This window comes from Bactrocera oleae, chromosome 2 (assembly GCF_042242935.1).
Source record: "Bactrocera oleae isolate idBacOlea1 chromosome 2, idBacOlea1, whole genome shotgun sequence".
Classification (NCBI taxonomy): domain Eukaryota; kingdom Metazoa; phylum Arthropoda; class Insecta; order Diptera; family Tephritidae; genus Bactrocera; species Bactrocera oleae.
In genome coordinates, this window is record NC_091536.1 from 94,146,010 (window position 1) to 94,160,654 (window position 14,645).

A 14,645-nucleotide genomic window follows, 5' to 3' on the forward strand; every position below is an offset into this window, starting at 1 on the left:
TTAAGTTATTAGAAACCATTTAATAACTAATCACCTTAACAACCTTCGCTATCGCATACTGACCGCCAAACAACCAACTAGCCTACAACTGTCAGCCACAAAGAGCGTACAATAAACGACAACTGTCATGAATTCTGCAGATGCATTATTTATAACGCTAAGTATGCTTACATACAGCTCATATGACTACTGTACAGTCGGCAAACTTTAGCAAACCGTTCAACTTCAAGTAATCGGGAAGGGAAAATTACATATGTGCAATGCGTGTTTGTTCTGCTTATACATATGTATGTATGCATGCGGATTGGGTACTTAGGTTAAAACTGGTGACATGAAAAGTAGATATTATGTCACAACAAGCTACTATTAGGCGTTACGAAGTCATGTTAAAGCCCAAACGAGGACAGTTTGAGAAGACAATGACGGTCAAGAAGTGCTCAGCAAAGTATCATATTTGTTCAATTAATTAACTTTTAATACGTCAAATACATATATGACGTAGTTTACGAAGGTATGGAACTTTTTAGTTTATTTTTAAGTAAAACACAAAAAACTGAGGGACTGGTTCAACTTTGGCTTTATTAGTTCAAAAATTGTATCGTATTTAAGGTTTGAACAGAATTTCGGTCATATGGACACCACCAAATGGACTATTAAAAAAATGTAAAAGTATTTAAATACGAGTTGTACATTGGTAAGTGGGTGGTCTGACCATTATGAAGAAACTGGAAACGTAGATAACAAGCCAGGAAGAGGAAAAAATCTTGAGACTTCTAAAACTGAAAACAATGCTATTGTTCTTCTTTTTGAGTAGAAACTACTGCTCAGTCTACGAGAACAAAAATTGTTTAAAAAGGGATTAGATATATCTCTAAAAACAATACGGGACAGGCTTCAGAAATCTGGCATCAAACGCAGCAGTACTGTAATCAAACCTCTATTTTAGAAAACACACATTGAAAAAAAGATTGCATTGAAAATCAACCATGGTATAATCTATCGAAATATGAAAAAACTTTGTAGTATACTGTTAGGCGCAGTTGTGCAGAAACTCTAAGGCAATGATTGTGAAAACAACAGGTATGTTATTTTTGAATAAACAGTAAATGGCTTACAGAATTTTATTATTTTCAAGATTATTTTCACCAATAATAAAAAAACGTTGACCATGTGTTTTTAACAAATCCAGGTGATTGCTTTTGTGCTTAAGAATCAAAATACCAATCTGGTATTCAAATGGTTGTATTTCCTTAATAAGACGACAATTACAACTCTGAACGTAGTAAAGGACAGCTATTTTGAAGTGGGCAGAGAGTCAAAATCCAGATATTTTGATGAGAAGTCCTTTCGTCCGAATTCAAAGCAACTAACTTATCGATTATTGGCACCCTATACACATTCACCAGTAACATTGAAACTGAGATCCCCTGTGAATATGACGTTAACGGAAATAGGACGTATGCCGTCATCTACACCTTCACTAATAGAGAATCAGATATAAATAAATATAATAATAAATATGGAAAAAGCAATAACGGCAAGCGGAAAAATAAAAACAAGTTTGTAATTTACAAGTAACCAGGCTAAGCTTATGCAGCTGAACTAAATATAACCAGCGCTGTTGTGCTTCAACACACCTGCCACTAGTTCGAGTAGCTGTAGCTGTAAACATTGTGGCATGACAACGACGACGTCATCGATTGAATTGCGAGTGGCAGGTGTGCGCGATTCCCACACCCATAAAATATACCTTAAAACAAAAACAAATACAAGGTAGCAAACTCACACATCTGCTTAAATATATATATATGTACACATTCATAAACGGGTAATATAGTACAAGCGGGTATTAGTACATATACAAAGCGTTCACGCCTATCTTCACTCGGACTTAAGCTTAAATAGTAGTAAATACGCTTTTATACTCATTCAACTACTTGCAGCTGTTGCTACTTTTTCACTTGACTGTATCGATGGTCGTGCGGTGTCTTTTGTTGAAACTTCTAATCGCTTTATCGATTTTGTATGGTGCACCAATTTTATTCTTTTCAGGTCGATGAACGAAAGCACCTTATTGAGGCAACAGCAGTAGGTTTATTTAACAAAGTATGAGTATTTATTTGTAAGTAGAAGTTATTAGAAATATCTGCGTAGTTATTAGTAAATAGAAGAATACTCAACCACAATCGGCAATAGTTTGTGCTAAACTTTGTTTAATGCACAGAATAATGTACGGTCAAAATAATGTCATATGTCTTGTAAAAATAATTTTCATAAGCACTCATACATACCTATGCCATAGCAAATACTCATAAAACTTAACAACAGCGATTCATGAATTTTTTCAGGCACAAAATTTAGTGAATTCTTATTATATCGACTGCTTCTAGGTGCAGCCACCTACAGAGAAATAACTCTCCAGTCTGATAGTAGGACGGCGATACTCACTACTACTACTATCATTGAGTAGTTAAGGAATGACTAACCTCGCTACGACAGCGCTGGGATACCTTTAGTTATTGCACTGTCGTAAAATCTTTTTGGTCCAAAGTGCATCGCAAGAGGTTTAATGAGCTCTTCGCCCTTAGTAGGGCTAGCCGTCACATAGTTGTAGGGGTTCTGACTGATTATTGCCCTATCGAAGCCTACACGTAAAATTGAGAATCATAACAGATGACAGTTGTAGAAGCTATTTGGAAGAAGACGAGGTTGAGATATCTCAAAACTTTTCTTTAGTTTGTCCCGTCTTTGCCAAGCTTAAACACCTCAGAGGCTACACTTTCAGACATCCCGTTGAGAAATAAAACGCGTAAGCAGATTTGTTTTGGCCTCAAGATGCTTTGTCGACATATTATATATTACTGAAATTCTATTTACTTGGTTTGTAAAGTAGGAAAGGAAAGCTGCTTACGTTTTCCTTTATTGATATTATATGACTGCATGAATCACTGGTAAATTAACAATGTATTACTTATATATTTCATCGCCAGTATACAGTACAATAATTATAGTATTTAAAACTGTATTCAGTCGTATCCCTTAATTATCAGCTTGAGCGCAACTGTCTATTTGCCACATGTATTATTACTAACACGCCTCACTCGGACATCCAACACCTGGCGTCAACAACAGATGATGAATCACAGATCCTTTGGTGCGCAAACCTTCAATTATAAACGCATTTTCTCTCTTCGACGCACACATCGCCTTCAACACAGATTTTTCCTAACAAATTGTCTAGCAAGTAGTCGACGCAGATTGTTGCAACTACCATATACATATTTGTTGCAAAGATGTAGTTGACTAATTATATGTTCACCAGCAGTTTTCTAACTGCAAACTACGCATGTATGTATGTGTGTGTGTGCAATTCGATTCGCCTGCTGTGTAGCTACTGCTTGGTTTTTGCGTATACAGTTACCTTGAACGGCTTAATTAAAACTTTACAACTTGCAACACATAGGCACTGTCAATGACACAGGACAAATTAATTTATTATTGGCATGGTGTTGGACGACTAGTTGATATGTTTGGGTGTGTGTGTGTTTATGTGTATTGTGTATTGCATTACATCATTTAAGTACATGATTTTATGTGCATATATACATATATAAGTATGCAAATAGAATCGGCAAATAGGTGCCATGGGGTGCCCAGTTGTTTACACAATCCTGCTGCTGAGAGATCATTTAACGTCAAAGCCATTATTTTGTTTACCTTAGGGAAGCACGAGCAAACACGTAATCAACGCCCTGCTTTGGAACAACAATAACATCTGCATGTACGGTGGCCGCGCTGTAAGTTGACTCCAGAAAAAACAAAAAAAGATTGTAGCAAATATTAAAATGACAGCGCTATGAAGACAAATGAGCAAAGCTGATTGAAGTTTAAATTTTGGAAATAAGATGCCAATTAAGTATATGTTGCGGTCTAAAATTTAGGCTTTGCTTTTCTTTTAATGTGCAAACCTTATGAATTTTATAGATACATTTAATATCTGTAGAAAGATCTCTATATATCTATTAAATATAGGAAGGGCTTTTGAGCCGTCAGACTGCTTTAATTATTCTCCTGCGAATTATATTTATAATGAGGGAGAGCGTATGATGGTGTAAAGCTAGGAAATTAACCAAAAAATTATATTCCGATTTTATAAAGAGATTTTTTTATACATTTTAATTATAAAAACTTTCATTGTCAGTTGTTAGTAAAAAGTTTGAGTACTTTGAACTAAAATGTTTATTCTTCCAAATTTTTTCAACTTTTTGAATACATAATTAATTCAAATTTGGGTACCAACTCACCTCAAAATAATTGCTGAATTTTGATGAAAATCATTTCTAAGTCAGAACTACATTCAAAGGCTCGACATTATCTGCCGATAGATAAACACCTTCAGGCAATTTATTTTTCACACTTTTATATGCAAGATACACCGAGTGTAAGTAACATTCATCCGAAAAAAAAATACATAACATTCGACTATCGAGATCCAGAACATATTAAGTACCTCTTCAAAAACAACGGCAAGATAACAATCTCAATAAAAAATGTATGCAACACTAATAATAAGATCATTCCAGAATTTCGAAAAGTTGTGCCTGCGTACGTGCCTGAGAGATACTTATAAATCACAGTCGATGTGGAAAGATTTTAAGTCCATTTCACGCACGATATTGAAGTAATTTATTTTCACATGTCCACCCATTACTTTTAATAATCCACCATTATATTATTATCCATCACAAGTAAAATATTTTTACTTTCGCTTTTCGATATATTCAAGATACACACACCACTACATCGCTTTCTATGTAAAAATCATAAATATTCATGACTACATTTGCTGCATATGACCACATGCACCAGAATGTGTGAGTGAAAATATCGAGTAGGAAATTATTTAGTAATAAAAATCGTTTCTTTTTCTAAACATAACGCCCTTTACATGTCGGACCAATGGAATTAGCACGCGATATTGACATTCAAGCGGCAAATGGCACTCAGTTGACGAGCGAATGTATACTCATATAGTAAAAGGGACTAAAAAACATGAGTCGTTACTAACGTGAAACATAGCAGGCGATTGAACAATAAAATGTAAAATTCACAAAAAATAAAACGAACAAAAAAGAAAAAGAAAATAGATATGAGCAAATGGCAGTCAGAAAAACTATGTCAATGTTGTGACCAATGAAAAATTTATTATATGCCGGGTAAGCCGAAAAAGTGCCATATGCGCGAACAAGTGTCGCACAGTCACGAATTTGCGTGGACATGTGTACGAGAGAGCAAACATAGCCCTGTAGTAAAACACACAGTACCTGTATCTTTCTCAAACACGTTAATAATGATAAAGTAAAATATAAAGGTATGACAAAGAAATTGACTCGACTGATCCAAGTAACAGAAATGGTTCTGGATATTAAATTCAGAAAAATTTTTAGCGCCCTACTATCAACCGGCATGCTCAAAATCACGTGTAATCTTAGCTGTCTTCCACTTGGCTTTTAAGTCGAGCGAATTGAACTATAAAACAAATATTCTGGCATATTAAATGAGGTTGTACCACTTAAATAAGGAATGCTAAAACAGCCTTGTACTAAGTTGAAGTCGATAACATTTATGTTGGCTTCACATGTAATTTTTGTGATGAGAGAGCATAGTTCTAATATATTGTACTTGTTATGAATAGAAAGATGTTCAATCAAAAATAACTTTCATAAGTTTATCGTTGATAAAAACAACTAATCAGAACTTATATGTGAAGAAAATGTTGTTTTTGTTACGATGTAAGCACTATATGTTCCATTTCAGTATTTTTAAAATAAAAAAATTAACGAATAATAAATTCAGAATATTTACGACGACGCTATTCTAATATAATTCTGCTTAATACTATCGTACGTCAAAATTTTTTATAACGTCAAAAATTATATTTAACGTGGATATTTTTTGTTGCTGTACTTATGCAAATATTTATTGCTTGGCTATAGGTAAATACTGTAGCTATCTGAAATAAATATTCGTAGTTTACATCAAGAATAAAAACCAAGGAACCTTCACTTAACTTTATAAGAAATTAAAATGCATGGGAAGCTTTCTTAGTAATAACATAGATCCAGGATTACACTCAGGCACAAGAGGAAGCTATGATGTTTGTGATCGTAGACGAAAGAGACTGAATTGGCACTATCGGGTAGTAAGATAATGACGACAGGTACAATATGAATCAGCCCATATAATCCTGCAAACAACCCACTTTACCTATGTTTAGAACACCGATAACGACGATCAATGGTAATGCCGATTAATGAAGTAATTACGAAAACTAAAAACACTTGAAGAATCTATATTTTTGGAATTATTCAAAATAATTCAATAACGTAACCAAGAAACACTATAAGATCGGGTGGAATCTTGCATTCGAGCCCTTGATATTCGAAAAAATAGTGAAATATTATATTTTGAGATATCTAGTATAAATAAAATCAAGTACTATACAATTCTAAATTCTAAAACACAAATACTAAAGGCACATCTCTTACATTGACGACTAAATATGGGATAAAAACATACAAGTAATTCACTTGAAACAGCTTTGAACCGACTCTACCCATTTAAAAAAGTAAGCGAGCACATGGATTTCTAAGGATTTCTTTGTTTCTGCTTATGATGTATTTGTTAGGTGGTAGGTGGATAAAGTTTAAAGTACCGTTATATTTGCGTATTATAAACCGATTTTGATTATGTGGTGCCAACAGTAGTTAGAAAGTGTTAGTGCTATAACTTTATTGAGCACCAGCTGACAGCCAGTTTGACTCAGATTTTTCAAATCAATGGGTAGATATAATGCAAGTTATAGTTTAAAAGGTAAGGTAGCTTGGCATTGGGAGCAAATACGATTTTGGTGCATTACCTACGGGTTGTAAAAATGTGTGAAACTATTTAAAGTTTTCTAAAATAGGCTAAAATATACTTGTAGTACATAGCGAGAATGTTCGAAATATCCTGGTGCAAAATAGAAAATGGACTATTTATTTTCTATGGACTCTCTCTTAAACCGAAGAAAGGTTCCATATAATTACAATTGAGGGTTGTGAAACCGCGAGGAATAAAACAAAGAAAATATTCAGGGCAAATATTAGTCCACAAATGACCGGTTAAAGAATCGGTTACTAATCACTTGATTTTGTCATATGTATGAACATAACACATGCATATACAAGCATATAAACGAATATAAATGTAATAAAGAGCGAAAGTATGCAGCATGCCGCACATACAAGTGCACTTGACCGTGTCCAATTTCAGTTTTCAAGGGTTAACCGTTTGAAGAACAAAAATCGCGAAGCCAAAAAACACAATGGGGGAAAATGTGCGAGTGCAAGTATGCAAATTAAAGTAGAAATGTGAAATTCATGTTGGCACTTCGACAGCAGCGGAACGTTGCAATCAACCGCAGTGATTCTACAGGGTGTCGTGCACCGTTAGATATACTATACTTCATACATATGTATGTGCGTACAAGTACGTAATATTGTTGGCTGGCAAGTGCATATGAACGAGTGTGTAATGCCATTGACGCGACCTTTTCTTTGCGCTAATAACCGGCTGCTCGCCGAAGTGTGCATGTATGTGTACAGGCATGCAGACAAAAATTGTTTATACAACAAACAACAACAGTGCACATTTTTCACTTTTGCATTTATATACCAAGTGCAAACACTCGTCTCGCCAATAGTTGTGTGTTGGCGTGGTAAAAAATAATTTTGTAAAATTCTAAATTTATAAAATGCGCAATCATTTTAACAGGCAATTAATTAAAAGAAATCCCTATTTGCATTGAATTTTCCAGTATATTTACACTAAAAATATAAGTAAAGAGTTTCCTTTACTGTTTAACGGTACAAAATCGTCGCTAGTTTATTATTTTAGTTTTAAAACCTACCATTTCCATAGTTATAAATGCTCGCTTATCATAAAAATGGCGATAAATGCATTTCCATTGCATAAATCAAAATGTATAAAGACTGATACGGCGAATTTCAATGAAGCAAACTGACTGTGCGCCCAAAGGCTACGTTTAGCATGTCAAAACTCGGAAGTTTAAGTGCCACAATTTCCGACTTAAGTCGTACAAACACACACACACTTTTCGTTTAGTTAGGTGTTTTAAACTCACAGCTCATAAAAGCAGCCCTCACGATTATGGTCAATAGCGAACGGCAACGGCTACTTATTTAGTTTCTTTACTATGTAGATTCATGTCAGATCTAGCCATTCGCCAAGTGGGCGTTATATTATGTGGCCATTCACTTGGTTAGCCAGCTTGTGGTGGGTTATAAAATAAAATTGAACATTAAAAAGTCACGCATACGCCATGGTGCACCAAGAAAAAGAAGAAACATAAAAGATATGTGTGTTAAAATGAAACGTAGAATGACCAATTAAGTCGAGGCAACAATGTTACCCAACACTGCAATTATACCTTTAATAACAACAATGGAATGCGCGTTTAGTACGGTGAAAGTTAAGTGTAATGCTAAGACATATCAAGAAAACGCGGCTGTTCAAGTGCTAAAGAGTTTCTCAATTTATCAAAGACTGTCCCAAATTAGAAATTGAAAAGTATTTTTGGTCTATCAATCTACTTTTCAAGCGCAAAAAAAATAAATATATTATTGTAAACAAAGTATTGTCTATTTTACTTACCAAAATTCTACCAGTTGTCGTTTGTCCCGATATAAGCTCGCCAGCCCAGTCTTTGGCTTCGGTCATAAAGGTACCCTCGAACTCTTGTTTGTTGCGTGACGCCTTCTGCTCTTTCTGTTTGGGATCGTTGGGTCCCAAATCGGGCTCCTTGCGGCAGCAAATGAACGCAAATGCTCGCCATAGTAGCACAATAAATAGCCCAGCAAGGAAGGTAAATATGCTGGAGAGCAAAAAACACCAGTACTTGCGTACTTTGAGACACTCATCGGCAGCGAATGGTGAATCTGTTGGATCTTCGGCCAATGATTCGACAGTGCTTTGGTCACACCCCGACATCCCCTGCAATGTGTGAAGTGATAGCAAATTTTTATTTTAATTTTGCGTAGAAAAAAATCTTAAAATAAATGAGGTTCGATATGATTAAAGCATTATATGACTAGGCATTGAAATATAAACATAAATATTATGAATGTTATTTTATAATGTGGTGTATCCTTTTATCTATATTTATATGTATATCTATTATACTACTACTATACTATACTATTATAGGTATATAAATAAGAAGTTGACCGCTAATTTATTGCAGCAATGAATATGTGTAGAATGGTTCTTATAAGTGATTATTTCTATATACAACTAGTCCTTGTAAAGAATATACGTGAATTTGTGTGATTACAGGGAGAAAATGCAATGAGTTGTAATAAACACATTGAGTCAAAAATTGAGCTTCTACATTACTTATAGTGCTAACAGTAAAAAAAAAACAAACCTTATAGCTTAACTGCGAAGATTTTTAACTGAAATTTTAAAGAGTCAGTAAAACAAAACACAGGTATGAGTATGTAGTATGGGAAAGAAATCTACATAATATTAAGTCGCTTACTCCTTCATGTCTTTATCATTTTTATACACATTTTATATTGATATGGTTTAAAAATGTTAAATTAAGCTAAAAATAACCATTAAGTATTTTCTATATTCATGAAATAATATAAATCTTCAAATATGTATCATATGCATCAATATCAAGATCAAATAGAATTGGATAATTATTTTAGACGTAAGTCCGATCACACAATTTAAGATATCATAATAGCTCTATGGTGTAGAATGGTGGGATCGTTTGGTAGAGGAGTAGAATATGAGCAGTTATCTGAAATCAATAAACAAAAACACTGCTTGGTGATCAGCTAAACTTTTTATTAATTTGTTTAAAGGATGAATCCGAAGGTGAATTCTCAAACTTTGGAGTCCAATTTATTAGATTGATCATAATTATAACTCAATGCAATAAGCTTGTTTACATATTATTTAATAGATTATCTTTATTAAAAAAAAACTCGAACTTAAAATACGTCAGGAAAGACTACAATACCTAAACTACACAAATCCTGGACCTTAAACGATTGGAGAAATTTTATATTTTTAATGAAGTCAAAATAAACTTTTCCGGTTTGGATGATATGTCTTACGTGCGACGTTAAGTCGAGAATGGTTCAAAAATGCCTAAAAAGGACAGTCAACCGAGCAGCATCCGGAATGTTCTGGGGATGAGTTTTTATTAAGGGGATGTAGATCTGACAACGTTGGGCAGCATTTTGTACTATCTTTGAAAACCATTTTTTTATTTTGTTCAGTTATTACTACCTAGGCAATAGCAATCTAGTCGAGAACCTTTGTCGTAATTTAAAAAATAACACTTATTCAGGTTGTCATATAAAGCAAAGGAGATCGAAAACATTATAATAAATTTTTAATAAGTTTAATATTTAGATAATAAAATATAAATGTATTTTTTAGTTAAAACTTAATTTCAAAACAAAAAATTATAATTATTTTGATTATTCTCTATATTCTAATTAGTTTAATAAAAATGTTCGTCAAACAATAAACACGTTCCAAAAAAATTAGCAAAACATGCACTTTTCTGCATGTTCGGATTACTTGATCCGCTATTACATATTCTGGTAAGTTTTGCAATGCCATCTCGTTTTTCGAAAACTAAAAAATTTTTTGCATTCTATCTCGATTTTGAAAGATAACGTATACAATTTCTGGTCTTTCTAGCATGGAAAAAATACTTTCGAAATAAAAACCTTACCAAGTCGGGAACAACAATTCATTACTAAACTAAAGTTGAAAATTTCGAACTCAAATAAATAACGTTTATATAAGAGTAGATATATACATATAACATTAATTTGATTCTTGCGAACATAAGTTAATCAAATAGCAAAATTTCCAAGAGAATATAAAAAACAAATGTACTCTCCTTTGTTATTATATGGCGTCGCGTATACGTTTCTGACACTCTAATAAAACTACTTCCAAATCTTAAAAATGTAAACAATATAAGAATGTTGCATTGAAAACAAATATAATGCAAAGTTTCGTGACTTAATAAGCGATAAATTTGCTATTAAACAAAATAAACAAATAAACTAAACTAAAAATAAATGAAATCGGAAGAGAAAAACAATCAAAATGTTGCATATTAATCGTATTATTTACACAGTTGAGAATGAATTTATTAAGGAACCGGTGTATTGGCAAAATTTTACTCTCAATTAAAAATCAATTTCGGCTACTACGCTTGTACATACCTACACACATACATATATATATGCATTTGTGTATAGTCATTGTAGGTAAGTGTTACTCATACGCACTGGTTCACTGCCAATTCACAGGCAAGCATTTTTAGTATTTAATGACTGTTTTCAATGCCATTAATTCTTGCATATGCACAAGTGGGAATGAAGAGACAGGCACATAAATGCATAACAAGCTGATGAAGGCATAATACAACATAGCATAGTGATATTAATGCTTCGATTGCTCAATTCAAAATCATGAATTTTTATATGCGAAAAATAGATGGTGCAAATACGGGGATATTCATCACATACTCTGTTATGTTTGGTCAATAATTTCATTTTAAGTTCTAGCAGGCCTAAAAACAGTCAAATAATAATGATAAGATTTCAGTTCAATCAGGGTTGTGTATTATTCTGCGACCTCCGGGACGGAACCAGCTTCCGAAGCTGATGTGATTTGATAAATATTGATTTTTTTAGAAGCAACAAAAGGTATTAATCAAATAAAACATGCCACTTCCAACTTTTTATAAAAGTGACGTGAAGAGATGCAGAGGAAGGAAAAGTTTACGAGTGTTTTTGATAATAGAGTAGTTAGTTTATACTACCAAAATTGCGCAAACTGGTAGAATATTTTAAAATCAAAATCAAGAGAATGCATAAATATTTTATTTTTTCATTACCCTTACATTGCTCATGACGTTTGTGGTAGCACTTTCGTTGAGCGCAAAAGCGAAATCTTCCATAACTGGGATAATTTTTTTGTCGCAATAAAAACACGGTTTACATTTTTTAACACAAACGCTACACTAAATTTTGCACTAGCTTCAAAAATAATTTTTGCGATTAATTTTTGGCAGCTCGTGCTTCTTTTATAATTTATTTGCAATCTAAATTACTTTTTCAATTATTATTTTAATTTTATCCACCATTTTGAATACCTCGCTGTTTAGCGTTTTATTTTATGATGTTTGCACATTATAAAGTGATGCACTAACACACACAAACATACACTTGCGCGCGCTCATCGGCTGCGGTGCTGCTGAGGTTGACAACATTTGCACAACGCTTTTCAGTCACATTATGTCACACAGCAAACAGCGCATTTTAGTGAATTTTCTAATTTTCTATTATTTCTTCTTGTTTGCGCTTCACTTTATCACATTCACACGAGTTGTACTCGTACTTTTTTGCCGCGCTCAGCTTCCTTCATCGTATTTTTGTGCCAATGAACGCATAACGAATATTTTCCTCGCCAAAAATTACAAAAAAAAAAATAGTTTCGTGTTGTCTTCTTTTTGCAAATTTTTTTGTTGTTTCTTGAGACTTCTTTCACTTAGCTCAGTATTACAACAAAGTGAATTTATTATTGCGCTAAGTTTGCTATGAGGCGCGCAAATTAAATACAGTAACGACTCTCACCGCACGTTTCGATGGTGACAACAACACCAACAGCCCGAAAACGGTGACCACAAAAGCAACACAAAGATTTTTAGTCGAAATTCTGAAGACCCGCTAAAAACGCGCCCGCAACTAGGAAGCAACAAAGATGGTGTATTCGGGCGAGCGTGGACGAGCGCCCGACCGTGGCGTGCCTCAATACGTCATACAGCGCGACCAAAATAACAGCACATATAACATAAGCGAAAATACTTGAATACAATTTGCCGCCGAGAGTTGTTGTGCGCGCGCCCACTTGGACACAACAATTTTGTTTTTGTTGCCTTTTATATTTTGAATTTTCACTTTGATTACTCAATATACATAAATATGCACGGTGTGCTTCGTGTTGTTGCCTTTGGCAACAGCTGCGAAAAAATTAACGAAACGAAAATTTTATTAAATATTTAAAAAAAGAAATAAAATTTTCATTATATTGCACAATATTTATAATATTTTTCTATTGTTTTAGAGAAACTAAAATACTTGCTTCATTGAAGTTACACAATTATTTTGCTTTGAACTTGAATTTCACTCTTAGGAGATTTGGTGCACTGGTATAACGAGTTAAAAATCGTTCATCCCGTGGCACGGAACGCTCGCTATCGCTCACTCTTCGCAACTGAAGTGAAAAATTGTCACCGTAAGAGTATCGAGGCGTCGACTTTCGCGAAAAAACTGTCGCGCCTCTGCTCTGTTGTTGGTGGCAGCGCTGTTGGCCGTCGCGGGCTTCGCAAGTGTGCTACCGATTGTCGTAAGACTCTAGCGTCATTATATTTTCCAACACGTCACTCCTTGATGGCCGAGTAGTGAAACGGTAGCGAGCTATTCGAGTGGTTGTTGGACGAAGCAATGCACGCAGGGTATTGTGGAGCAGTTGCGCAAATGGGTATTTTACATGTGAGACATTAAAAGTGGATTTACGGTAAATTTCATGGGAATCCCACTTATACTTGAAAGTTCACAACTAATCAATGATTTTTTAAATAAAGTTAAGCTGACTCTATTATTTTAGAGTAGATTGAATAGAGGAACTAATAAACAACCGAGTCAATTTATGAAAAACACTTGATGTTGTGACGTCAGCATCTCAGCTGTCACTGTCGCATTGAACACGAACCGTAATATTATACTGCGTTCAACGCATGGTTTCATTTGACTCTTTTGCATGACATATTTTTTTATTTTATACGAAAACAAGAAGATTCACTGTTATAGCTTACTGATCAATAATAATAGCATCTTAGAAAATGGAAATCTTACCAACAAAATATAAAAAAATTTGAGAAAATGAATTACTGTACATCAAAAGCCCTGTCATTTTCGGACATCAAAACAACAAAGGGAAATTTTCTGTTTCTTATAAAGCTTCATAGGCAGTGTAAAGAGTGCTTTTACATGCTTTCTGTCAGTTTTTTTTGCTAATTTTTATAAGGTTAAGATTATAAGCACTGGCTAGGCTGGAACAAATATTTCTCCTGATATAAAAAATATTATAAAACTCTATACAAAAGTTTCACGGATGTCTAAAATTAAATAAAATTGAATTTCAAATGCTTAATCAATTATTTGTTCACTTTTTTAAAGCCGCATAGGTCCACTTACTTTCATGTACTCTAAATTCTCAAGTAATCACATGTGTGGGTGCACCACTACTCCAAGTAACTTCAAACAGAATTTTTCCAACTCTATTATTAACTTGGTACTTGCTTTATTTACTTTCTTATTCTTTATGCTGTACATTTAGACATATTGTTTATTTCATGGAAATGTTCAAGTGACACGCAATGTCAAGTTCCTACAACTGTCTTTATGGAACAGCTATTTACCCTGTAAACAGACATGTACTTCTTCCTTCCTTCAACTATGTGTACGTATGTTTGTTTGTGT

General features: G+C 33.8%; 1 protein-coding gene across 37 annotated transcripts in view; it reads right to left on the reverse strand.

The window, feature by feature from the left end:
* slo (calcium-activated potassium channel slo) overlaps positions 1 to 14,645 on the reverse strand; it is a 122,285-nt gene that overhangs the window by 97,687 nt on the left and 9,953 nt on the right. For 35 of the 37 annotated variants that reach the window (XM_070106032.1, XM_070106034.1, XM_036357018.2 and 32 more), the window contains one exon: positions 8,716 to 9,054. In XM_070106032.1, the coding sequence (XP_069962133.1) occupies positions 8,716 to 9,054 (339 nt within the window). Of the gene's footprint in view, positions 1 to 8,715; positions 9,055 to 12,004; positions 13,124 to 13,241; positions 13,369 to 14,645 lie in introns of those variants that run through there. The other 2 variants (XM_036357054.2, XM_070106036.1) reach the window with 1 other exon arrangement.